This window comes from Schistocerca cancellata, chromosome 4, assembly GCF_023864275.1.
Source record: "Schistocerca cancellata isolate TAMUIC-IGC-003103 chromosome 4, iqSchCanc2.1, whole genome shotgun sequence".
Lineage (NCBI taxonomy): Eukaryota > Metazoa > Arthropoda > Insecta > Orthoptera > Acrididae > Schistocerca > Schistocerca cancellata.
This window is the reverse complement of record NC_064629.1, coordinates 779527973-779555708: the sequence shown is the minus strand read 5'-3', so window position 1 is coordinate 779555708 and position 27736 is coordinate 779527973. Positions and strand designations below refer to the sequence as shown.

General features: G+C 45.4%; 1 protein-coding gene across 1 annotated transcript in view; it reads right to left on the bottom strand.

The window, feature by feature from the left end:
- The window catches only part of LOC126184629 (CD82 antigen), an 84677-nt gene that overhangs the window by 31786 nt on the left and 25155 nt on the right, over positions 1 to 27736 (bottom strand). The window contains exon 2 of the mRNA XM_049927101.1: positions 9833 to 10027. Coding sequence (XP_049783058.1) covers positions 9833 to 10027 — 195 coding nt within the window. The remainder of the gene's footprint in view (positions 1 to 9832; positions 10028 to 27736) is intronic.

The window sequence follows — 27736 nt, the reverse complement described above, 5'->3', positions numbered from 1 at the left end:
CGATGGCGGCAGATGTAGTGGACAGCCTGGAGAACAGCGTAAAGCTCCGCAGTATAAACCGAACACTGGTCAGGAAGCCGAAAGTCATTTGGGGTGTCGCCAACAATATAGACACTCCCTACACCTAACGATGTTTTCGAGCCATCGGTGTAAATAAATGTGACGTCCGTCATTTGTGCACATAGAGCACCAAATGCCCGACGATAAACAAGTGAAGGGGTACCATCCTCGGGAAATCAACAAAGGTCTCTGAGCAGGCAGATCCGGGGACGGAGCCAAGGCGGTGCTGTACCCCAAGTTGTCAAGAAGGTTTTAGGAAAGCGGAAGGAAAGAGAATGGAGCAGTTGACGAAAGCGGACTCCCGGTGGTGGTAGGGAGGAGGGGCGGCCTGCATACCCTACATCAAAGGAGGCGTCGAAAAAAATGTCATGGGCTGGATTAGCAGGCATGGACGACAGATGGCTTGCATAACGACTCAGAAGGACTGCTCGCCGATTGGACAGCGGAGGTTCAGCAGTCTCAGCATAAAGGCTTTCCACAGGGCTGGTGTAAAAAGCTCCAGACACTAAACGTAATCCACGGTGGTGGATAGAGTTGAGACGCCGAAGAATAGACGGCCAAGCAGAGGAGTAGACTAGGCTTCAATAGTCCAATTTCGAGCGCACTAAGGCGCGATAGAGGTGGAGAAGGACCACTCTGTTCGCTCCCCAGGAGGTACCATTCAGGACACGGAGGGTGTTGAGGGATCGCAGACAGCGAGCCGAAAGGTAGCAAACGTGGGAGGACCAGCACAGTTTTCTGTCAAACATAAGACCCAAGAATTTAGCGACGTCTGAAAACTGAAGGTTGACAGGACCTAGATGTAAGGAGGGCAGAAGAAACTCCTTACGGCGCCAAAAATTAACACAAACGGTCTTACTGGGAGAGAAACAGAAGCCGGTGTCGATGCTCCAAGAGTGGAGGCGATCGAGACATCCTTGAAGACGTCGTTCAAGAAGGCTGGTCCATTGAGAGCTGTAGTAGATCGCAAAATCATCCACAAAGAGGGAGCCTGAGACATCAGGAAGGAGACAATCCATAATTGGATTGATGGCAATGGCAAACAGTACAACACTCAGCATGGAGCCCTGGGGTACCTCGTTTTCTTGGGAGAAAGTACGGGAGAGAGTAGTGTTCACCCGCACTCTAAATGTGCGCTCTGCCATAAATTCGCGAAGAAAATGGGGCAGCCGGCCTCGAAAGCCCCAAGAGAACAGTATGCGGAGGATACCTGTCCTCCAACAGGTATCGTATGCTCTCTCCAGATCAAAAAATATTGCTACTGTTTGGCGTTTCCGGAGAAAATTATTCATGATATAAGTGGAGACAGCAACAAGATGGTCAACTGCAGAACGATGCTTTCCGAATCTGCATTGGGCAGGTGTTAAAAGACTGCGGGATTCCAGCCACCAAGCTAAATGGTAATTCACCATATGCTCCAAAACCTTACAGACACTACTCGTGAGAGAAATGGGGCGATAGCTAGAGGGGAGATGTTTGTCCTTTCCAGGTTTCGGAACAGGAACGACGATAGCTTCCTGCCATCGTCTGGGAAAAGTACTGTCTGTCCAAATTCGATTATAAAGGCGAAGGAGGTAACGCAGACTATAGGTTGATAATTGCAGCAACATTTGGATGTGGATACCATCCGGTCCTGGGGCGGAGGAGCAAGAAGAAGAGAGTGCATGTTGGAGTTCCCGCATGGAGAAAACAGTATTGTAGCTTTCGCGATTTTGAGAGGAGAAAGCAAGAGGTCGCACTTCCGCTGCACGTTTCTTCGGGAGAAACGCTGGCAGGTAATTTGAAGAGCTCGAAATCTCAGCAAAGTGCTGACCCAATGAGTTAGAAATTGCGACGGGGTCCACTAATGTATCATGCGCGACAGTTAGCCCAGAGACCGGGGAGAAACTAGGCGCGCCTGGGAACCGTCGAAGCCGACTCCAAACTTCCGAGGAGGGAGTGAAGGTGTTAAATCAGCTAATAAAGAATTTCCAGCTTGCCTTCTTGCTATCGCGGATGACATGACAGCATCGCGCTCTGAACTGCTTATAGCGGATACAGTTGGCCAAAGTAGGATGGTGGCGGAAAATGCGGAGAGCACGTCGCCGCTCACATATTGCGGCACGGCATGCCTCGTTCCACCAAGGAATTGGGGGGCGCCGGGGCAATTCGGAGGTGCGTGGTATTGAACGTTCCGCAGCTGTAAGAATAACGTCGGTAATATGTGTGACCTCATCGTTGACGCTGGGAAAGTGACGGTCATCGAATGCCGCGAGAGACGAAAAAAGTGTCCAGTCGGCCTGGGCAGACTTCCAGCGTCTCGGGCGCATATATGGCAGTTGAGGCTGCAGTCTAAGGACACATGGAAAGTGGTCACTCGAGTGTGTATCATCAAGAGCGAACCATTCGAAGTGCCGAGCTAGCGAAACAGTACCGACCGCAAGGTCCAAATGAGATAAATTTTGTCGTGGAGGCAGACAAAAATGTAGGGACCCCAGTGTTGAGGCAAACTAGATCCACTTGGTGGAAGACGTCTAGCAATAGTGAGCCACGTGGACAAGGATGTGGAGTTCCCCAAAGCGGGTGGTGGGCATTGAAGTCCCCAACCAGCAAATAGGGGGGTGGAAGCTGACCAAGAAGATGAAGGAGATCAGCTCGTGCCATTGGTGTGGACGATGGAATGTATACAGTACAAGGAGAAAAGGTATATCCAGAAATGGAAAGACGGACAGCTACAGCTTGGAAGGAAGTGTTTAAGTGGATTGGGTTATAATGGAGAGTATCATGGAGAAGAATCATGAGTCCTCCACGGGCTGGAGTGCCTTCAACAGAGGGCAGATCATATCGGACGGACTGAAAATGAGGGAGAACAAAGCGGACATGGGGACGCAGCTTTGTTTCCTGAAGACAGAAGATGACCGGCGAGTAGGATCGTAAGAGGATCGACAATTCATCACGATTGGCTCGAATGCCGTGGATATTCCAGTGGATAATGGACATAGGGTGAACAGAAAATGGAGGAATGTGACCAAGGTTGCTGTCAACTCAACGACTGCTCAGAGCTTGCGACCGACAGCATGGAATGGCATTCAGCCGAAGGCAGAAGATCCTGATCCGTAGGTTGTTCAGGAGCAGCTCCTGCCACCAGCGATCTGCCGGTTGATCGGCCGCCAGCAGTGCGCCTCGGCGACACAGAGGACGGCCGAGGGCGATTTCCACCAGGTGGTGCTGTAGATGGGACACGCCTTGGCGGGGAAGGAGATGAACTGGGTTTCTTTGTAGCCTTCTTGGAATTATGATGTTTAGGTGAAGGAGGAACCGATGGTTGTGAAGTTGGGGTATGTAAAAAATCTTCACGAGTATGCTCTTTTTTCGAAGTCTTGGTGTCTGACTTTTGGGCTCGTGTATGAACGACTCCACGCGAGGAATTTAAAGTGCGGTGCGCTTCAACCCGGACAGGGAAGGTGTGGAGCAGAGAAGTACGCAGCAATTGTTGTGCCTGGAGGGCACTGTGTGTTTCTAAGAACAGGGTGCCATTCCGTAATATGGAACAAGACTTTACAGGACCTGCAATTGCGTCGACACCTTTCTGAATAATGAAAGGGTTGACCGTGGAGAAGTCGTGACCTTCGTCAGACCGAGAAACAACAAGGAACTACGGCAACGATGGAAGAACCGTCTGTGGCTGACACTCAGTACACTTACGCTTGTGAGCAGACATAGTGGAAGGTGAGGAAACCATTGCGGACGAATCCCCCATGATTTCCGGCGTCTCCGATGGCGCGCTCCTCCCTTGTGGGGGCCCTCTCTGAGGGCACTCCCGCCTTAGGTGATTGTTCACACCTCAGGTCACACCTCCCGACAGTCCGCCGCTCGTGGTCTCACGGTAGCGTTCTCGCTTAGCGAGCACGGGGTCCCGGGTTCGATTCCCGGCAGGGTCAGGGATTTTCACCTGCCTCGAGATGACTGGGTGTTTGTGTTGTCCTCATCATTTCATCATCATCCAGGTAAGTGGCGAAATTGGACTGAGCAAAGATTGGATAATTGTACGGGCGCTGATAACCACGCAGTTGAGCGCCCCACAAACCAAACATCATCATCATCACACCTCCCGACAAACGGACGGAGGGACCAATCGGCACTTTCGGAAGGTATCAGCTCGGGTAATCACCCCTCCCTGGGCCTGGCCGTTACTAGGGGGTACGTACGTGTCCTACCTGTCTACCCGGGGCGGGGAATTACGCGTTACCCCGTCACCGGCTACGCACAAAAATGTGTGGGTCGGCCTTCAGACACACACAGGGAGGAAGAAAGAGAAAGGAAAGGAAAGGAAAGAAGAGAGGTTTCAAACGCCGCAGCGGAGAAAAGGGTAAGGAGAAGAGGTAAGGAAAAGAGAAGGACAAAGGAAGGAAGAAGACATACAAGCAAAGAAGGCGAAGAATGCGTTACATTTTCGAGCGTCCGTCTCCGGACGTAGGCACAAACCATACTCCCAGATGGGGAGAAAGGGAAGGAAAGAGCCAGAGGTGAGGGGTGGAGGGGCGAAGATAGGGGATGGGGAAGGATGGGGAAAGGGAAGGTATGCAGCCCGGAAAGGAAGGAAGGCCACATTATCTCGGGGTCCCATGCTCGCTACACACGTATCCACAGAGTTGTGGACCCCCTCGGGGGGGGGGGGGGGGGGGGGGGGGGGGACACTGAGTGTTTGGATGTGATGGATGTCCACAATCTCAACATGTGATGCTGGAAGTACAGCAGGAAAACATATGGCCGAACTTCCAGCACTTAAAGCACCGAATCGGGGTAGGGATATATGGCTTGACATCACAGTAGCAGACCATCACCTTGACCTTCACAGGTATTGTGTCATCCTCGAAGGCCAAGATGAAGGCACCGGTGGCAACCTGATTATCCCTCAGATCCCGATGGTTGCACTGGACGAAATGAACACCTCACTGCTCTAAATCAGCATGCAGCTCGTCGTCAGACTGCAAAAGAAGGTCCCTGTGGAATGTAATACCCTGGACCATATTTAGGTTCTTATGGGAGCGTGAAGGTACAGAAACATCCCTCAACTTGTCACAAGCGAGTAATGCCCTTGACTGGGCAGAGGATGCTGTTTTGATCAAGATTGACCCCGACTGCATTTCGGACAAGGCCTCCACCTTCCCAAACTTGTCTTCCAAATGCTCCACAAAAAACTGAGGCTTCATTGACATGAAAGATTCCCATCAAGTCTCGTACGTAAAAGGTACCAGGGCGAATAAGCTGCACTGCCATCCTTAGCCTGGCATTCCTCCCATGGTGTGGCCTGGGATGGTAACGATTTGGGGTCATATTTCTTAGCATTGAAGTTTGACACTGCATGCTTAGAGACTGCTGGTGGCAGACCACCAGCAAGAGATGACGTACTACGCTTCATGGCGTGTCATCCGCCCTGATGCCACCCACTCTGACCAACCAGCCTCAGCAAGGGCCACCTGACACGATGGCCATTTCCGGGAGTCCCGATGCCCCAGGGAGATGGGCATCCACTCCATGGCATACGTGGGGAGTTAGCCACGCAGCCATCAGCAGAGTGATCCCTGTGTGGTCAGGGGCTACAACCAACAGGGTACATGACAGCCCCACCACAACAGACTGGCTACCGTGCTGGATATGAGGTGCAAAGAATTCCATGGTCCTTGTAGGCACACAAAACGACACTGCATAGTGGGTGGAGAAAAACACAGCCAGGAAAATGTCCTCGCTCAAGAGACGAAGGATGAGCGGGACTGTAATGCCACGACGAGAAGTGGGCTAAAGATCTCAATGCACGATGGACACAATGCACCATGTAAGGCATATCCCTACAGGGGACCACCATATAAAGGCCGAAAGGCGTGAGACTCCTTTTTGTTGCCTCTTACGACAGGCACGAATACATTGGGCAAATTCTAACCCCCCAGGCCCGCAGGGGAAACTGACAACGGTCCACTATTTTGCAGCAAGGAGTATGGTGGTTTCTGTACCCAGCATGGCATTTGCCACATTCCAACACCCCCCTTCCATCCACAATCAATTGGAGAAGCCAAGAGAATGGTTCGCACTTTCAAAACTCAGATGAAAAAATACCTCCAGGATCGCTCCACCAATGCATCATTAATTAATTAATTAATTAATTAATTTTTTTGAACAGTTACAGGTCCACACCCATCGGAGACAATAGCCTTGCAGTGCTTCTCCACGGATTGCAGCCATGGACCATCTTCAGCTTGTTCATATCAACACCACAGCCAGCATCACTGCTGCCTGCACCCAAGCTCAGCCCTGGGACCTTGGTTTGGGTAAAAGGATTTCACGAGCGACCAGCCTGGATTCTGCAAACAGTCATCCAGCACCGGGGCTAGAAGGTTTTCAGGGTGCAGTTTCCAGACCAGGAGGTTCTGTGACATGCTAATCAACTTTGTCCCTGACTAGTTTCCCCAACAGTTATTTCCGTCCCCCACAATTACCAGTCACCTAGTTCCTATCCTATCCCAAACCATACAGCCACAGTAACACCAGACTTATACATGCCTTTTGCCCACAGCCTATTAATGTGCCGTTCATTCGCAGCAGATGCTTCCCCAAGGGGGAAGGGGGTGTGATATCCACCACTATCACATCTCTGTACCAAGCAGCGGCACACTCCATTTCATGCGGCCGACAAATACATTGTTGGCCGCACTTTTCCGTGCGCGGCCCGCTGCTGACATCCCCGGCTGCCTTCTTGTGCACACACTTCAGAACACAGCGACTCGCCACCGAAGATATACAGCGACCTCAGCCGCCGGCTCCATTAACTATGGAACCTTACTTAACACTGCTCCTGATGCCTACAAGCCAGTTCTCATCATGCTACGTTTCTACTCTACAACTCTGAAGCACTACTCTGTAGTGGACCTGCTATTCGTTGTTGATTCAGCTGTGCTCTGGACTTTGAATCCAAGTGCTATACTGGAACTTTCATTTCAACATTCCCTTGGCTTAGTATGTCAACGGACTTCTTATTTCTGCCAGAATTCTGCATTTCACTTAACACTTCCTGGACATTTGTATAACCACCGTCAATTTATACGATTTTCCATAAAGTGTTCAACTATAACTTGGCACTTGTTAACAGAATTATTTTTATCAGAGTTGTGTCAAACCATAGAACTGTGATGTATTTATTGTGCTATTCCTAGTTATAACACACTGGTTACAAACTGTTTAAAAGAAAGAATTTGACAATGATATGGTATTCCGGTTAATTAATTTAAAATAAGCACTAGCAAAATAATTACTTTAAGTAGCTGTGTAAACAAATTATTCTGAGGATCAATTTGACACCAGTATAGTTCCTCCCCCCTGATTAAGACTTACTTTACACTTTGCTCCTACAGGAAAGACAGCTGTCATACAGGTTCTACTTGAGTTAGATTATAAGAGTACCTACTGAACTCACTTTGGAAGCAGATGATTACTCTCCTACTTCCAAGAAACCAAACCAGATTTCCAATTCAACATCAGGTTACACTGTGGTAGCTTACTGAAGCAGTAAAAATCTTTCCTGATAATTGAAGGACACTCAGATTACTCTCTTTGAGGATTTTTGTACAATGGCAGAAACTGGAATCCTGTGCAGCACTAAATGTTAGTCAGCAAAGGTCTCAATTATCGGAGCTGCTTTACTGGGATAGGTAACCAACACTCTCCCTTTGGTAAAGCAGTAACCAACAGTTACCTGGCTTTGCCAAAGATCCATCCAGTTGACTCATGCGTTGTGGTTGTTGAAATGGAAAGATCAAATGAACTCGGGAACTTCTGCCACTATCTCCAAATGATAACTTACAACAACAAATCCTTTTTCCCTTGCTGCAATATTACCATTTTGCAGAGGCTCCTGAACTTAAACATTTTACTTGCAATTTGACTTTGGTTTCATTGCTGGCAGTCTGTAAAATATGTCTGGCACCTGCATGTGTTAATTTGTGGGTACCTGTGTAGTTGCAGACAGCATTTGCTGCAGCAGGATGATATCTCTGTTGGGCTATATAACTATACAATAACTTTATTCATGACTGAGGAAAACACTGCTGCTAAAAGTGGAAATATATTGCTATAATTATCTTCACTGCTTCATCATAATACCATTTGCTTGTTAACCTTTGGTTCTTATTTTTACCTCATAAGTAAACTCAGGACATCCACTACTCCACACAGTTTGGTTGTAAGGGAAATTGAAGGCTAGCAGATTGGAGGAACATAATTTCCTTAGCTGGTGTGCAGCTGATTCATCAAACAACCAACTATGATGTGATGCATGTAAATACACTGACTGTCACCAAGTTACCTCTGGTGACTCTTAATCAGTTGTCTATCTAAAGCAGTTTAACTCTGTATTATTTGAAAAATACAATTCTGGGGAAGTCATAAGAATGAGACCTACTGGAAAATTGCCAAGGAAATTAAATTTATTGGTGAAGGTCAGATTCTCAGCTTCTATCCCACAATCTTTCACAGCACCTGGAGACTTGTCCACTTGGCTACAGTGTGCATCAGAGCCAGTTTCTGCTATCCGGGAGAAAGGGGCTTTGTAAAACCTGGAGACAATGGATAGCTCTTTCTGTAATCCTGTTGAATGAATTGTAGTGACTGCCTATTTTCCTGGCTTAAGAGATTTCTCATGATGGCATGTTTTGCAGCAACTATTGAAAATAAACTTATCAAAAGTTCAGACCGTAAGCTCCACTTTAAAAATAATTCAGTGGAACTACTACGAACTCACAAAACTGAGGAGTCTGTGCAAAGCTGTTGGGAATGAATGACGCAAGTAGTGGGCTGTTTGTGGAACAAGTGATGCTTCAAGAGTGTTGAGCTTATCAAGTTCATTGTGAGTGATCAATAAAGTTTTTCTCCCAGTACGGAAAGCTTTCAAGAAGTTCTAATACATTCCTCTGTGCGAGTGTGAAATTTTGCTTAATCTGCCAGTTTTCCAGGCACGTCTTGCAGTTTAGTGGGCATGCAAGTGCGGATAGGAAGAGGATGCGCTGCAGAGCATAGAGCCGTTAGGTAGCTGAAGATAGTGTTTCTGTGGATACTTTAAGTGTGGCTTTTTAACTTGTCCTTATGCATTTTTTACTTTTGAACTGTTATCTTGTTTTGTTTTTGGAGTATATTATTGTGTTGATAAAATCAGTTGTGTGTAGTACAGAGTTACTTTGCAGTGTATGTTTCCCAAACTAGGCAGACTGAGCAGAGTGTCTCAAAATAGTTTGACTGCTACAGGGCATTCAGTAGGAGTGACAACTTTAACCCAGTCTCGTGGGTCGAAGCAAAGTTGGTAACCCTTATTTAGACTGACTTAATAGTGTAGCAGAGCAGAGGATTAGTCAGGTCCACCAATAAATGTTTCCAAGTTAATCTACGAAGTAACACATCACACATTGTTTAATAGTAAATGGATTCTGGCCAAAGCCATGACTAGGACTTAGCATGAAGCCATGGAAATTCCGTACTAACCAGTTATTGAGCATTGCCTGTCAAACTCTTATCAATCAAAGGGGAGACATACGTTAACAAGTATATTTGTTATAGATTTGTTTTATTATCAATGTGAGCATCATAGCGATGTTTAATATACTCAGCCAACAAGAAACTAGTTTTTATTTTTCAATTTCATTATATTAGCATAATCAACTGTGACTGTTATGGGAGTATATCCAGCAGATCACATTATAGCTAAACAAAAAAGGAGACAGAGAGATACTCAAAAACAAATCTAACTTACCGATACAAGCATACAAGGAGACTCCCTGTATGCTCCACAACAGCCCAAAAATGCAACTATAAATATTAGTGCACCAGCTGCGAGTAGAATGTATAAGCCTGTATAATAATTTCCATCATCTTCAGTTATGCTCAGGTATGATGTCTTGTCAGTGAGCAGTAAAATAGTAAAAACCAAAATTGTCAGTCCCACCAACTGGAAACAAAATCAAATTACACTCTTTACAATAATAAAATGACATTCATAAGTACAACGTACATACTATTTTACATTAGCACAATGATAACTCTCAGCTTCCTTACCGTACAGTTCTATAAAATCTGAAACTTTTTCCCATAGTTAACATACTGAGCTAAAAGTCTGTTACGACATTATATTGTATTGCATTAAAATATATTACATTATTTATAATATTATACTACATACTGAGGTTCAAAAACTCTCAGTTTAGAATTTTTCTGGCTCACTAACAGAACAGATTATCATTCTTAATAGTCTTTAAAAAAGGTAACACTATTTTTCTATGACTGGAGCATAAAAAGAAGAGAAATTTCCTTAAAAGGGTCTAATCTAATCCCATCTGCGTCATTAAATATGAAAAAAATTCAAGATATCCTACCTTTCTTGGTGACAGGAATTCTAATAAAAGAGCAGATGTCCAAATAGTAAAGAAAGCACCAGAATGCCGCACATTATGCCTACTCTGCCATGTACTGCAAAGTAGGAGTATAAAGACTAAATTTCTTACAATATGAAGCATTGTATTCAGCTTCTGGCACATGGTACTGCTATTAGTGATATCTTCCCCCTAAAATATTCACTTGGATACTTTGATTTTTCAGCACATTATTTCTAATCCACTGCCTCTCAACTATCACATTCCTAAGATGACTGCCACTATTCTTGCAGTAAAAAGTTCGGACATTTCATTTCATGAAAGTGGTAGGCAACTATTACATTGCTCCCAGCCTAATGTCATGAGATACATTCATGAGAAATTCTTTTCAATCATTCACAACAATTTTTGGGAAGAAGGAAAAAAAAAAAAAAACCACACACACACACACACACACACACACACACACACACACACAACATCAAAGCTGTATACAATAAAACTTTGCTAAGGTTGCGTTCTAACAGACATCCCCACACATTCATTCCCTCATGTAATTTTCTGGTATAAAAAATTCATAAAAATTCGCAGTCATGAGGAGTAAATGAATCTATTATGAATCTATTAAGGGTTTATGCTGCCCTAACCACGTAGAAAACACTAATTACTAGAAAGCATTCTTTTTTACTTTAGTGGTTGTAAGAAGTAACAGGACATTATGATGTGTTGTCTTTACTCTATTGCTTTTAAATTTACTCTTTCATTCTACAGATTAACAAGTACAATGATTTCCTGTAAGTATATTTTAACACTTTTGCAACTCAGCCCGAGTCTGTCTCACGTACTGGCTACGAGTCAGTGGGATCCAGGCTCCATCACAAAAGTGTTATGTTGTGATACTCCTATGGCAAGTGCTGACAGGCAGGAGTATTACTAAATTATCAGTTAATAAGTCATGGCTGTAAAATACTAACACAACTGGCTACAAAAGTATGGAGCAACTGGTGTTAGCCAACCTAGGGGATGATGGCTCCGAGTTCTAGAAAAATTTAAGAACACAGGAAGAAATACTGATTTATCGAAGAAAATAGGTTGATGAAAAGTAAACTCTCATTTATAACACTTTTAGATTTAGAAAAAGATCTGACAATGCTGAATACACTCTCCAATTCTCAAGTTATCAGGGATTAAAGGCAAGTAGTAAAATGTTATTTACAACTTGTATGGAAACCAGACTGTATTTCTAAGAGTCAAAAGACATGAAAATAAACTAAGGAAAAATTTGGAAAGAATTCCAGTTCCGGGAGAATAAATAAAACTAAGGTTAACCAATGACATTGTAATCATGTCAGAAATGGCAAAGGACATCAAAGATCAATTGAACAAAATGGATAGCATCTTGAAAAGAAGTTCTAAGACGGACATCAGTACCAAAAGTAATAGCTGCTTTTTGTTATTTGAACGGCAAGATAACTGACAATAGCAGAAGAAGAGTGGACACAAAATTTAGATTGAAAACAATCTTTTTCAAGAAATTTTTCTTACTATGTTAATAATGAATACAAATATTTTAGGAAGTCTTTTCTACAGGTATTTGTTTGGAGTGCTTCAATATATGAAAAATGAAAGGTAGACAATAAATAGTACAGACTAGAAGAATAGAATTGTTTCAAATATCTCAAAACAATGCAAATAATTAGATATATTAAAAACAAAGATTCCATGACTTACCAAACGGGAAAGCACTGGTAGATAGGCACAATAAAAAAAAACCACAAACACACACACACACACACACACACACACACACACACACACACACACACACACAAAGTTTCGAGCTTTCGCAACCCCCGGTTGCTTCGTCAGGAAAGAGGGAAGGAGAGGGACAGATGAAAGGGTGTGGGTTTTAAGGGTGTGGGTAAGGAGTCATTCCAATCCCGGGAGCGGAAAGACTTACCTTGGGGGAAAAAAGGACAGGTATGCGCGTGCGCGTGCACACACACACACACACACACACACACACACACACACACACACACACACCTCCATCCCTAAGGTAAGTCTTTCCGCTCTCGGGGGATTGGAATGACTCCTTACCCTCTCCCTTAAAACCCACATCCTTTCATCTGTCCCTCTCCTTCCCTCTTTCCTGACAAAGCAACCGGGGGTTGCGAAAGCTCGAAATTTTGTGTGTGTGTTTGTGGGTTTTTTTTTTTTTTTATTATTGTGCCTATACCAGCGCTTTCCCATTTGGTAAGTCATGATATCTTTGTTTTTAATATATTTTTCCCATGTGGAATGTTTCTTTCTATTTTATTTATATAAAATAATTAGACAGGTAGATTGAGTAACTAATGGAGTACTGGTTCAAATTGAGAAAAGAGAGAGCTTTATGGCACAGCTTGACTAATAGGAGCGATGTGTTCATGACACATCCTGTGACATCAAGGAATAGTTAAATTGGTAATAGAGGGAAATGTCGACAGTAAATATTTTAGAAGGTGTCCCAGGTATGAATACAGTAAGCTTCAAATGGATGAAAGGGGCAGTAGTTATGCACATATGAAAATATTTGCACCAGATTGACTTTCAGTGATCACTGTATCAAACCATTCTCCAGACTGATTACCACAGCAACAGCATTGTTATGACAACTCACCAAATGACATAACAGATGTGACCTGGCACGACATCTTTCTCTACCCATACTGAGATTTCACTGTCAAGTACTGAAATAGCTGAGTATGAGCTGCTTCCAACAGCATCACAAAAAGAGGGGTACATGAACAAATAAAGAAGACAGTTCTAGTATCACAATCTACTGTCAATAATGGAAGCAGTACAGGAACCACTCAGTCTTAAAGTCCATGCAGAATAGTAAAATCTAACCTAGCAGATTTTCAAAACATTAGGAAGTTTCAGAATTCACATGTTCTTACACTTTTCTTTAAATAGTGATCCCTCCCCTAGCCAATCTGCAACCGACGAAGTACCAAGTAACATCTCTATGTCAGCTTGGACAAGCAAACATGAAGCAACTATGTTGGTTGGAGCGAAATTATTGGTTGAGCTATACAATATACAACATCTTGTGTGAAAAGTCATGCTCTGACATCTGTGTGACATCTGTATTTCGTATCTATAACCTCAAAGTGTTAATGCTTGATAACTAATATTTACTGAACAGTGTCATTAATTTCGGTGACTGTAATGCAAGTTATACTGTGTGTGCTGTTAAATGCCTTTTACTGTATAGACTGTAAGTTTCTCCTTGACAACTACTCCTATCCTGCAGAAGAATTTCTAATAATGTCAAGTGCAAAAACTTACAAATTTTCAGCATGTAGCCATATTTATAAATTAAATTGGGATATGAATATGACTTTTCACAGCATTACAATTTATCATGCAAAATGATTTGTGGAACATTAAACTAATTCTGCTGTGAAGTTCAACAAATACTGCAACTCTGATTAATGCTTGAATAATTTCTCTTCTGAATATATTGATGAAGGAAGATATGTGCATATCTTCACCTGTTTAAACTGTGATCTGTAAAACTAGAACTGGCCATCAACAACAACATAGTGTGAATAAAGTAGGAGGAGCCATTTTTAAAATCCACATTTATGAGATCTACATTTGGCACTATCCTTTACAGAACCAGTTACCAGCATATTTCACAACTTCAAGATATGAGACTCCAGGATACATGTGCCCGTGTGCATTAACAGGTAAGGGGCACATCACACATTCTCCAGGAATTGTCATGAATTTAAGAACAGAAAACAACATGTGGAAGCATATGCGATAAAAGTTTGTAATACATCATTCATGACAGTAAGCATACACCAAGCACCTGCAGGTAATTTAAATCTATTTATAAATGACGTTTAAGCTTCTTTGGCAAAAAGCAAAGAAATACTGGTTGTGATTTTAAAGTACATTTTCTTAAAAATTCTTCCAGTAAGAATTTATTACAGTCAGTAACACTACCATTCAACTTAATTCCTGCTGTACACTTACTAACCAGGGTAGCTAATTGTTCACAGTCAGTCAGTCATTGATAATATCTTTGTAGAAAGGTCTATTGAACAAAATTATATTACGAAAATAACAGTCAATGACCTCTCAGACCATGACAGGCAGATCCTACTGTTAACTATTAATACTGAGCAAGATATAAAATCCACTGTAGTCAAGGTAGTGTAAGGTCACGTACACTGTAAGCCAATGAAGGCCAACTAAGGACAGTGACTGGATTTGGCTGAACACTGAATGCCAATGCATTGGCATTTTCCTTCTCATCCATACCAAACGAAAGGCTTGGGGCCAAGGGGTTCAGCCATGTGGAATCACAATTAGCTCTGATAACTTGCCAACATTGCTCCCATATTATTATTGTTATAAGATAGCATTTTAATTACAACTTCAATGGCTGACATTATGAGGGAAGAAGAGGATTTCTCAGTCTTCACATGTGAAGCATTTATTTTACTGCACGAAGATGGTGATTAGAAGAAAAAGAGGAGGTAATGACATTGGTGGATGAGCTCTTTTTTTAAAAAAAAGTAATGAGCAGTATGGTGGGACAAAACATCTGACCTTAAAGCTGAAATGGTATATGGGCTATTTCATATTTTTTTTTTCTCCAATGAAAGCTACAGATTTCTAATCATTATTGAATTGTGTAGGCCCTAAAATTTACAAAGATAATATCTCTTAGGAGATCTGCACCTGCAGCAGACAATTGTCACACCCAGTTTTGTTTGTTTCTCTTTGTTGTTCACAGTGAAAAGATGTCAATAAAGACACCATTTTTCTTTTCCACATCATGCATATGACTTTCTAAAGCCAAGTTATTTCCCTCCAGTTTGTTTTTATATTTGCAGTTCACAGGTGCCCACAAACATTCCAGTTCACATCAAGTTATCAGCTTTACCTCTCTCTCTCTCTCTCTCTCTCTCTCTCTCTCTCTCTCTCTCTCCCCCTCCCCCTCCCTCCATATTCCACTCTATGCTCCAGCATTTTTTTTTGTGGTTTTAGGGCGCACAACTTCAATGGTCATTAGCACCCAGGCTACGTTAGGAATGCACCGCGAGGCACAAGTTTAAAACAGCAACTAAAAGGGAAAACACGATAAAAGACAGACTGACAGGCATAGGATTTTTTTAAAAAAAACACAGCATAATCAAACGTTCTTAGAGAGGTTTGTCAAGTTGATAAAACGAAGAACGCGAGCAGCTGCTCGTGGGTCATCCGCTAAAAATGGCATCTAGAGTACCTGCCAGGCCAAGATCAAGACGCAGTGTGTTAAAATCCGGACAGGACGTTAAAATGTGGCGGACCGTCAGCAATCGCCCACATGGGCAGAACGGTGCCGGCGCAGCCGTCAGCAGATGGCGATGGCTGAACCGGCAGTGTCCAATTCGTAATCGGGCCAAAACGACCTCCTCCCGCCGAGAAGGGCGTGAGGAGGACGTCCAAGCTGCGGGAAGAGGTTTCAAGGCCCGAAGCTTGTTGTCCATAAGTGCAGCCCCATCGGCATGCCACAGCGATAAAATGTGCCGACAAATGACCCTGCTACAATCTGATGAAGGGACACAACAAGAAGCTGTCCGAGGCTGGAGGACCGCAGCCTTGGCCGCGGCATCTGCAGCTTCGTTCCCAGGGATACCGACATGGCCAGGAACCCACATAAAGCTAACCGGAGAACCGTCGTCCACCAGCTGCTGAAGAGAGCGTTGGATCTGGTGCACGAAAGGGTGAACCGGATACGGATCACTGAGGCTCTGGATGGCGCTCAGGGAATCGGAGCAGATGACATAATCAGAATGTCGGTGACAGCAGATGTAAAGAACAGCCTGGTAGAGGGCAAAGAGCTCAGCTGTGAAGACCGAACAATGGCCATGGAGCCGGTATTTGAAACTTTGTGCCCCGATAATAAAAGAACACCCAACCCCGTCATTGGTCTTAGAGCCATCTGTATAAATGAAGGTCATATTAATGAACTTCAAACGAAGTTCGACAAAACGGGAGTGGTATACCGAACCGGAGGTAACCTCCTTTGGGAGCGAGCTGAGGTAAAGGTGAATGCGAACCTGAGCCTGGAGCCAAGGTGGCGTGTGGCTCTTACCCACTCTAAAGGTTGCAGGGAGTAAAAAATCAAGGTGTTGAAGGAGGCGACGAAAGCGAACTCCAGGGGGTAGCAGGGCAGAGTATACAACCCGTATTGACGGTCGAGAGAGTCATCAAAAAAGGAACGATAAGACGGGTGGTCGGGCATTGACAGTAGCCGACAGGCATACCGACAAAGCAGTCTATTGCGCCAGTAGGTAAGTGGCAACTCACCAGCTTCAGCATAAAGACTCTCGACGGGACTAGTATAAAACGCTCTGATCGCAAGACGTAAACCCCGATGTTGTATGGAGTTGAGGCGGCGTAAGATGGATGGCCGTGCAGAGGAGTATACGAAGCTCCCATAATCCAGCTTGGAGCGGACGATCGACCGATATAGGCGAAGTAGGACGGTTCGATCCGCTCCCCACGACATACCACTGAGAACACAGAGGACATTTAGAGAACGGGTACAACGGGCAGCCAAATATGACACATGTGGAGACCAGCTAAGTTTCCTGTCAAATGTAAGACCTAAAAATTTTGTTGTCTCCACAAATGGGAGAGCAACGGGACCAAGTCATAAGGACGGTGGGAGAAACTCTTTGTAGCGCCAGAAGTTAATACAGACCGTCTTCTCGGCAGAAAAATGGAAGCCATTGGCGACACTCCAGGAGTAAAGGCGGTCAAGAGAACGCTGAAGACAGCGCTCCAGGAAACATGTACTCTGCGCGCTGCAATAGATGGTAAAATCGTCCACGAAAAGGGAGCCCGATACATCAGCTGGGAGGCAATCCATTATTGGATTGATCGCTATGGCGAAGAGAGCGACACTCAAAACTGAGCCCTGTGGCACCCCATTCTCCTGGTGAAAGGTGTCCGACAGGACAGAACCCACACGTACCCTGAACTGTCGATCCATTAAAAAGGAACGAATAAAAAGAGGGAGGTGACCGTGAAGGCCCCATGTATGCATGGTGCGGAGAATGCCCGCCCTCCAACAGGAGTCGTAAGCCTTCTCCAAATCAAAGAACACAGCCGCGGTCGGGCGCTTCCGCAAGAAGTTATTCATAATGAAGGTTGACAAGGTAACCAGATGGTCAACAGCAGAGCGGCACCTACGAAATCCACATTGTACATTGGTAAGTAGGCGTCGAGATTCGAGCAGCCAAACCAATCGAGAGTTAACCATTCGATCCATCACTTTACAGACACAGCTGGTAAGCGAGATGGGTCGATAACTGGAAGGCAAGTGCTTGTCCCTCCCCGGCTTAGGAATCGGGACAACAATAGACTCGCGCCAGCATGCGGGAACATGTCCCTCAATCCAGATGTGATTATAAGTATGAAGAAGGAAACCTTTACCCACAGGAGAAAGGTTCTTCAGCATCTGAATATCAATAGAATCAGGCCCCAGAGCGGAGGACCATGCCCGGGCAAGTGCATTTTAAAGTTCCCGCATGGTGAATGGGGCATTATAACTTTCACGATTTGAGGAGTGGAAGTTAGGTGGCCTAGCCTCCTCTGCCTGTTTTCGGGGGAGGAAGGCAGGGTGGTAATGAGCGGAGCTCGAAACCTCTGCGAAAAAGCGGCCGAAGGCATTGGAGACATCCTCAGGGGCCACAAGGACGTCATTCGCGACCGTCAAGCCAGAAACTGGTGAGTGGACCTTAGTGCCAGATAGCCGGCGCAGGCTACCCCAGACAACAGAAGGAGTAAAACTGTTGAAGGTGCTTGTGAAAGCAGCCCAGCTGGCTTTCTTGCTTTCTTTAACAATACGACGACACTGTCCACGTAATCGTTTATAATTGATACAATTCGCCACTGTAGGGTGGCGTTTAAAGGTACGTAAAGCACGTCGACGAGCACGTAAAGCGTCTCTACATGCTGCAGTCCACCAGGGGACCGGTACGCGACGTGGAGAAGAAGTAGGGTGAGGGATGGAATATTCAGCAGCAGTGAGAATGACTTCCATGAGGTGTGCGACCTGACGATCGCAGCTTGTGAAGGTTTGATGCTGAAAGGTCGCCCTGGAAGAGAAGAGCCCCCAGTCTGCCTTGGAGATGGTCCAACTAGAGGAGCACGGAGAGGGGGTATGCTGCAGGAGATGGATAACACACGGGAAGTGGTCGCTCGAATATGTATCAGCAAGTGCATACCACTCAAACCGGCGTGCAAGTTGGGGAGTACATATAGAGAGGTCTAAATGGGAATAGGTGAGAGATGTGTCCGGAAGAAAAGTAGGGACGCCAGTATAGAGGCAGACAAGATTGAGCTGGTTGAAAAGGTCTGCTAACATGGAGCCCCTCGGGCAGGATGCTGGAGAGCCCCAAAGGGGATGGTGGGCATTGAAGTCTCCAGTTAACAAAAATGGTGCAGGTAGCTGAGCAATAATTTGCATCATGTCTGCCCTGGTAACGGCAGACGACGATGGAGTGTAAACGGTACAAATGGAAAATGTAAAAGTGGGGAGAGTAATTCGGACGGCAACTGCCTGCAGGCCGGTGTGATGGGATCGTAGTAAATATCATCCCGGACCAGCAACATAACCCCTCCATGAGCCGGAATACCTACCACGGGGGGTAGGTCAAAACGCACAGAGGTGTAGTGTGCCAAGGCAATTTGATTGCATGGGCGTAGCTTCGTTTCCTGGAGGGCTACGACGAGTGGACGATGCAAGCGGAGCAGCAACTTCAAGTCCTCTCGGTTGGAGCGAATGCTGCGAATATTCCAGTGAATAAGTGCCATCGTAAGAAGAAAAGGAAGATGAAAGAAGGGGTCACCTCGAAGGCCACTGAGGGCCTGGCTTCGAGCGAGCACTACCGCCGCTATCAGTAGGCGAACAGTCATCGTCCACTGGTTCTATAGGTTCATCGGCCATCTTGGTAAGATGGCCGGGAGGGGGAGCTTCCTCCGCAGTTGAACGGCCAGATGTTCGGCTACCAGCGGTGTGGCCAGGCGAAACGGATGACGGCCTGGGGCAGCAACCGCTGGGTGGCGCAGAAGAAGAAATGCGACGTGGCGGAGAAGGAGAACTGTGCTTCCTATGAGCCTTCTTGGAAGGTCGTTTGGTGGAAGTACTGGTCGATGGCTGGGAGTTCTAGGTACGTAGGAAGTCTGCACGGGACGGTTCCTTCTTGAAGGCCCGTGCATCTGACTTCTGGGTCTTTGTCTTGGCAGAAGCTGATGAAGGGGCTTGTGTCTGTGGGGTGACGGGAGGAAGAGGAGACGTCGACCACGTGATCTTAGCGCTGGCCGAACGGACGACCGTGGTGCTGAAGGTCAGATCGCATGTCTGGGTTGCTACCTCCCTGGTAGTCCAAGGAGAGGCGAGGACAGTACTGTATTTCCCCGCTGGGAGCAGCGTGGGTTTCCTATTAGCACATAGCTTGCGAGCAGCCGAGGTGGACACTTTCTCTTTGACCCGAATTTCTTGAATACAGCGTTCTTCCTTATAGATGGGACAGTCGCGGGAGGACGCTGCATAGTCACCCTGACAGTTCACACAACCAGGAGACAGAGGTGGACAGGCACCCTCATGGGCATCCCTGCCACAAGTGACACATTTAGCCGCATTGGAACAAGACTGGTGAGTGTGATTGAAACGCTGACACTGGTAGCAGCGCGTAGGTGTCGGGACATAGGGGCGAACAGAAATAACCTTGTAGCCCGCTTTGATGCGCGATGGCAGCTGAACACTATCAAAGGTCAAGAAAAGTGTCCGAGTCGGTACAAGGTCATCGTTGACCTTTTTCATGACCCTATGGACAGCCGTCACGCCCTGCTCAGCGACGAAAGACAATCTCCTCGTCAGTCAATCCGTCGAGTGATTGAGTATAGACCACACCACGAGACGAATTCAAAGTTCGGTGAGCCTCCTCCCGGACAGGGAACGTGTACAGGAGTGTGGCTCGAAGCAGTTTCTGTGCCTGAAAGGCGCTCTCAGTTTCTAGTAACAAGGTACCATTACGCAACCTGGTACAAGACTTAACAGTTCCGGCTATGGCATCTACGCCCTTCTGGATAACAAAAAGGTTGACAGAGGAAAAATCTTTTCCGTCCTCAGATCGAGAAACGACGAGGAACTGTGGGGCAGGCGGTAGTACTTTTGTCACTGGTGGCTGGTCAAGTTTCCGTTTGTGGGCAGAAGTCGAGAGAGAAGAAGAAGAGAAATCCTCCATGATTGCCAGCGTCTCCGATGGCGCGCTCCTTCCTTATGGGCACCCCCTCAGAGGGCACTCCCGCCTTAGGTGAATGTTTACACCTCAGGTCACACCTCCCAAGAAACAGACGGAGGGACCAATCGGCATGGTCAGAAGGTATCAGCTCAGGCAATCACCCCTCCCTGGGCCTGGCCTTTACCAGGGGGTACGTGCGTGCCTTACTTGTCTACCCAGGGCGGGGAATTACGCGTTACCCCGTCACCGGCTACGCGTGCGAATGCATGGGTCGGCCTTCAGGCGCGCACAGGGAGGAAGGAAGAAGAGGAAAAAGAAGAGAGAGAGGACAGACTGTCTCAAACGCCAAGGCGGAGACCAGAGAAGGCAAGGAGAAGGAAGGCAAGGAGAAGGGAGGCAAGGAGAAGGGAGGCAAGGAGAAGGGAGGCAAGGAGAAGGGAGGCAAGGAGAAGGGAGGCAAGGAGAAGGGAGGCAAGGAGAAGGGAGGCAAGGAGAAGGGAGGCAAGGAGAAGGGAGGCAAGGAGAAGGGAGGCAAGGAGAAGGGAGGCAAGGAGAAGGGAGGCAAGGAGAAGGGAGGCAAGGAGAAGGGAGGCAAGGAGAAGGGAGGCAAGGAGAAGGGAGGCAAGGAGAAGGGAGGCAAGGAGAAGGGAGGCAAGGAGAAGGGAGGCAAGGAGAAGGGAGGCAAGGAGAAGGGAGGCAAGGAGAAGGGAGGCAAGGAGAAGGGAGGCAAGGAGAAGGGAGGCAAGGAGAAGGGAGGCAAGGAGAAGGGAGGCAAGGAGAAGGGAGGCAAGGAGAAGGGAGGCAAGGAGAAGGGAGGCAAGGAGAAGGGAGGCAAGGAGAAGGGAGGCAAGGAGAAGGGAGGCAAGGAGAAGGGAGGCAAGGAGAAGGGAGGCAAGGAGAAGGGAGGCAAGGAGAAGGGAGGCAAGGAGAAGGGAGGCAAGGAGAAGGGAGGCAAGGAGAAGGGAGGCAAGGAGAAGGGAGGCAAGGAGAAGGGAGGCAAGGAGAAGGGAGGCAAGGAGAAGGGAGGCAAGGAGAAGGGAGGCAAGGAGAAGGGAGGCAAGGAGAAGGGAGGCAAGGAGAAGGGAGGCAAGGAGAAGGGAGGCAAGGAGAAGGGAGGCAAGGAGAAGGGAGGCAAGGAGAAGGGAGGCAAGGAGAAGGGAGGCAAGGAGAAAGAAGGCAAGGAGAAAGAAGGCAAGGAGAAAGAAGGCAAGGAGAAAGAAGGCAAGGAGAAAGAAGGCAAGGAGAAAGAAGGCAAGGAGAAAGAAGGCAAGGAGAAAGAAGGCAAGGAGAAAGAAGGCAAGGAGAAAGAAGGCAAGGAGAAAGAAGGCAAGGAGAAAGAAGGCAAGGAGAAAGAAGGCAAGGAGAAGAGTAAGGAAGACAGTGAGATGGAGAAGAACAAAGAAAGGAACCAACCAAAGGAAGGAAGAAACGAGAAGAAGTGAAAAAACAAAATGACCACAAATACAGGTCGTGGAACCGTCCGTCTCCGGACGCAGGCGCTAACTACCCCCTTGAGGGGGAGAGACTCCTTTTAGTCGCCTCTTACGACAGGCAGGAATACCTTGGGCCTGTTCTAACCCCCGGACCCGCAGGGGGCCCAGCATTTTTAAAAACACCACACACCTTTTTAGTGAGAGCAATCACTGCCTGCAGGGGAAACAGCGACTGTTGAAATTAAATTTTTCAGGACAGCCATAAGTCACACTCAGCATGTTTTATAGACTTGTTTCGCTTTTTAACAGCCAACTACTGTACTTTAAACTGTAAATTCTCCCTGCCGCTGTTGGATAAGCAGCAGCCAGCAGCAAGTCGTACCCTTAACTCACTTGTATGTTTTATAGTTTAATTCTTAATTTCTTTGCATGTTTTTGAGTACTTGCATAGTTTAATTCACAAATTTCTGGCATATTATAGTATTTGAAAGTTGTAGCATAGTGTTAATTTGCGTAGTCGTCATTCATCCTTGTTTTGGACAGCTTGAGAGATAAAAGAGAGGAAAAAAATTGTTAGGGATGGATAGGAACTGCGCCTGTTGTGTATGGATTCAGGGGGAATTGGCCACCGTCCGTAATGGCTGGAAGCTGTTTTGGCCATGGTCGACAGGCTCCAGGCTGTTGCCCTTGGCCACAGTGACATTGGGACACCAGAGGTGAGCACTCTGGCGCCTATGGAATCTGTAGCATTGCGTGGGATCTCTGTTACCACTGCGCCCTCAGTTTCAGATGTCCCTGCCAGTCGACACTTGCCTGACAGTGACTGGCGAACCATGGCGGGGTCATGAATCCCTGGGCGGAAGGCAAAAGTTGGTGCTAGCTGCAAGGCTGTACCCTTATGCCTCTGTAACACGTTTGAGGTACTGCCCACTGCTGAATATACTGCCAGCAATGGCGGCATCGCTTGTTGCGGCAGTGGCCAGTCTTCCTGAGAGGTTGAGACAAGTGCAGAGGGTGGGATGGCTTGTCATTGGGAGCTCCTATGTTAAGCGGGTGATGGAGTCCCTTAGGGATATGGCAGCTAAGGATGGGAAGAAAGCCAATGTGCACTCCGTGTGCATACCGAGGGAGTCATCCAAAATGTGGGAAGGGTCGTTCCACTTGCCATGAAGGGTACAGGGTGCAGCCAACGGCAGGTGGTGGCTCATGTCTGCACTAACGACGTGTGTCACTATGGATCAGAAGAGATTCTCTCTTGTTTCCGGAGGCTATCTGAGTTGGTGAAGACTGCCAGTCTTGCTAGCGAGATGAAGGCAGAGCTAACCATCTGCAGCATTGTAGACAGGACCGATTGCGGACCTTTGGTACAGAGCTGAGTGGAGGGTCTGACTCAGAGGCTCTGACGGTTCTGCGACTGTGCAGGCTGCAGTTCCCTCGACTTTTGCCATAGGGTGGTGTAGTTTTGGGTTCCGATAAATAGATCAGGTGACCACTACACACAAGAGGCAGCTACATGGGTAGCATTGGCTGTGTGGTGTGGACTGGGCAGTTTTTTTTTTAGGTTAGCCAGCCTCAGGAAAGATTAAAATGGGCTCCAGTACAGGGCAGAGAAACGACGAGAATAGACCAAACAACAATTGATATTGTAGTTGTAAATTGTCGTAGCTGTGTTGGAAAAGTGCCAAGGCTTCAAGTGCTGGTAGAAAGCACTGAAGCTGAAATCAGTTATAGGAACAGAAAGCTGGCTAAATCCGGAGATAAATTCTGCTGAAATTTTTTACAGAGGTAGAAACCGTGTTCAGAAAGAATAGATTAAATAAAGTAGGTGGTGGTGTGTTTGTGTCTGTTGGTAGTAGTTTATCTTGTAGTGAAGTTGAAATAGATAGTTCCTGCAAATTACTATGGGGTAGACGTTATACTCAACAGCTGTACCAAAATAATAATTGGCTCCTTCTACAGACACCCCTGACTCAGATGATATAATAGCTGAACGGTTCAAAGAAAACTTGAATCTCATTACAAATAAGTACCCCACTAATACAGCTATAATTGGTGGAGACTTCAATCTACCCTCGATTTGTTGGCGAAAATACATGATCAAAGCGGGTGGTAGACAGAAAACATTTTCCGAAGTTGTACTACATGCTTTCTCTGAGAATTAATTTGAACAATTAGTTCATCAGCCCACAGCCCACACAAATTGTAAACGGTTGCGAAAACACGCTTTACCTCTTAGCCACAAATAATGCTGATCTAATAGAGATCGTCATGACAGATACAGGGATTAGTGAACACAAGGTCATTGTAGCGAGGCTCAAAACCTTATCAACCAAAACCACTAAAAATAAATGCAAAATAATATCTATTTAAAACAGCAGATAAAGATTCACTTGATGCCTTCCTAAGAGAGTCTCCATTCCTTACAAGCTAATTATGGAAGTGTAGACCAGATATGGCTCAAATTCAAAGATACAAGATCGACAGAAATAGATAGATTCATACTGCATAAGTTAATAAGAGAGGGGACTGACCCACCATTGTATGCAAAACACATTTGAACACTGTTGCAGACGCAACAAAAAAAAGCACACCAAATTCAGAAGAACACAAAATCCCCAAGACCGGCTAACTTTCACAGAAGCTCGAAATCTACTGGAAACATCATTGCGAGATCCTTTTAATAGTTTCCACGATGAAACATTGTCTCAAAATATGGTAGAAAACCCGAAGAGATTCTGGTTGTATGTAAAGTATACCAGTGGCAAAAAACAGTCAATACCATCATTGCGTGACAGCGACTGAAATGTTACCGATGATGGTGCCACTAAAGCGGAATTACTACATACAGTTTTCCATATTTCCTTCACGGAAGATGAAGTACATATCCCAGCATTTGAAATCAGAACAGCTGCTAGCATGAGTGACATAAAAGAAGATATCTTAGGTGTTGCGAAACAACTCAAACCACTTAAGAAAGAAGAGTCTTCAGTCCAGATGGTATAGGTTCCTTTCAGAGTATGCTGACAATAGCGCCTTTCTTAGCAATTGTATACAACCACTCACTTGACAAAAGGTCTGTTCCTAAAGACTGGAAAGTAGCACAGGTCACACCAATATCCAAGAAAGGAAATACGAGTAACCCATTGAATTACAGACCCATATCGCTGACCTCAATTTGCAGTAGCATTTTGGAGTATATACTGTTGTTGTTGTTGTTGTTGTTGTTGTTGTTGTTGTTGTTGTTGTTGTTTGGGGAAGGAGACCAGACAGCGAGGTTATCGGTCTCATCGGATTAGGAAAGGATGGGGAAGGAAGTCGGCCGTGCCCTTTCAGAGGAACCATCCCGGCATTTGCCTGGAGTGATTTAGGGAATCACGGAAAACCTAAATCAGGACAGCCGGACGCGGGATTGATCCGTTGTCCTCTCGAATACGAGTCCAGAGCATATACTGTATTCTAACATTATGCATCCCCTTGATACATAACCAACATGGATTCAGAAAATATCATTCTTGTGCAACACAGCTAGCTCTTTATTCCCATGAAGTAATGAGTGGTGTCGACAAGGGATCCCAGATCAGTTCCATATTCCTAGATTTCCAGAAGGCTTGTGATACCATTCCTCACAAACAACTATTAATCAAATTGCGTGCATATGGAGTATCGTCTCAGTTGTGTGACTGGATTTGTAATTTCCTCTCAAAGAGGTCATAGTTCATAGTGATAGACGGTAAATCATCAAGTAGAACAGGAGTGATATCTGGCGTTCTGCAAGGTAGTGTCATAGGCCCTCTGCTGTTCCTGATTTATATAAATGATCTAGGTGATAATCTGAGCAGCCCCCTTAGACTGTTTGCAGATGACACTGTAATTTACAATCTAGTAAAATCATCAGACGATCAATTCCAATTACAACATTATCTAGAGAGAATTTCTGTATGGTGCGAAAAGTGGCAACTAGCACTACACAAAGGAAAGTGTGATGTCATCCACATGGGTACTAAAAGAAAGCCGATAAATTTTGGGTATATGATAAATCGCACAAATCTAAGGGCTGTCAATTCAACTAAATACCTAGGAATTACAATTATCAGCAACTTAAATTGGAAAGACCACATAGATAATATTGTGGGGAAGGTGAAACGAAGACTGCACTTTGTTTTCGGAACACTTAGAAGATGTGACAAACCCACTAAAAAGACAGCCTACATTACACTTGGCCGTCCTCTGCTGGACTATTGCTGTGCAGTGTGGGATCCTCACCAGGTAGCATTGATGGAGGACATCGAAAAAGTGCAAAGAAGGGCAGCTCATTTCATGTTATCCTGCAATAGGGGTGAGAGTGTCACTAATATGATACGTGAGTTGGGATGGCAGTCACTGAAACAAAGGCGGTTTACTTTGCGGCAAGATCTATTTACAAAATTTCAATCACCAACTTTCTCTTCTGAATGCGAAAATATTTTGTTGACACCCAACTAGTTAGGGAGAAATGATCATCATAATAAAATAAGAGAAATCAGAGCTCAAACGGAAAGATTTAGGTGTTCCTTTTTCCCACGCGCCATTAGAGAGTGGAAGGAGTGCTTAAACAAATCTCTTATTTGCAATCAATGTTGTCAGACATCAAAGAGGAGTAAGTAAATATTCCAGTATTCAAATCGAGAACAACATGAGTAACTTCAAAGTAGATATGCTCGGTTTAGCAAAGCAGCTTAAAGCACATAATAAAGGCAACTCTTCCAGTCCACATAGTATACCAATAAGGTCCCTTTTAGAGTATGCAGATACAGTAGCCCCATACTTAGCAGTCATATGAACTGCTCACTTGACGAAAGATTCTTACCGAAAGACTGTAAGTTGAACAGTTCACACCAATACTCAAGAAAAGAAATAGGAGTAATTTGTTGATTTACAGACCCATGTCACTACTGTCAATTTGCAGTACAATTCTGGAACATATACTGTGTTCAAACATAAATTACTTCAAAGGTAAGTGTATTGACACACAGTCAACATGGATTCAGAAAATATTGCTTGTGTGCAACACAACTATCGCTTTGTTCTCATGAAGTAATGACCTCAAATTGATTTCGTATTTCTAGATTACCAGCAGGCTTTTAACACCGTTCCTCACAAGAGATTTCTTATCAAATTGCATGCCTATGGATTATTGCTTCAGTTATAAGACTGGATTTGTCATTTCCTGTGAGAAAGGTCACAGTTCATACAAACTGATGGAAAGTTATCCAGTAAAACAAAGGTGATATCTGGCATTCCCCAAGAAAGTGTTATAGGCCCTCTGCTGTTCCTGATCTATATAAATGATTTAGGATACAATCTGAGTACCACACTTCGACTGTTTGCTAGATTGTAAATGACTGCATCATCTGCAAAGTCATCAGAAGATCACAACCAATTGCGAAATGACAGACAGGACATCTGTATGGTGTAAAAAGTGGCAACTGTCTCGCTAAGGAAAGGTGCGAGGTCATTTGTACGAGTACAAAAAGAGATCAGTCAAATTTTGGTTACAAAATATTTTACACAAATTTAA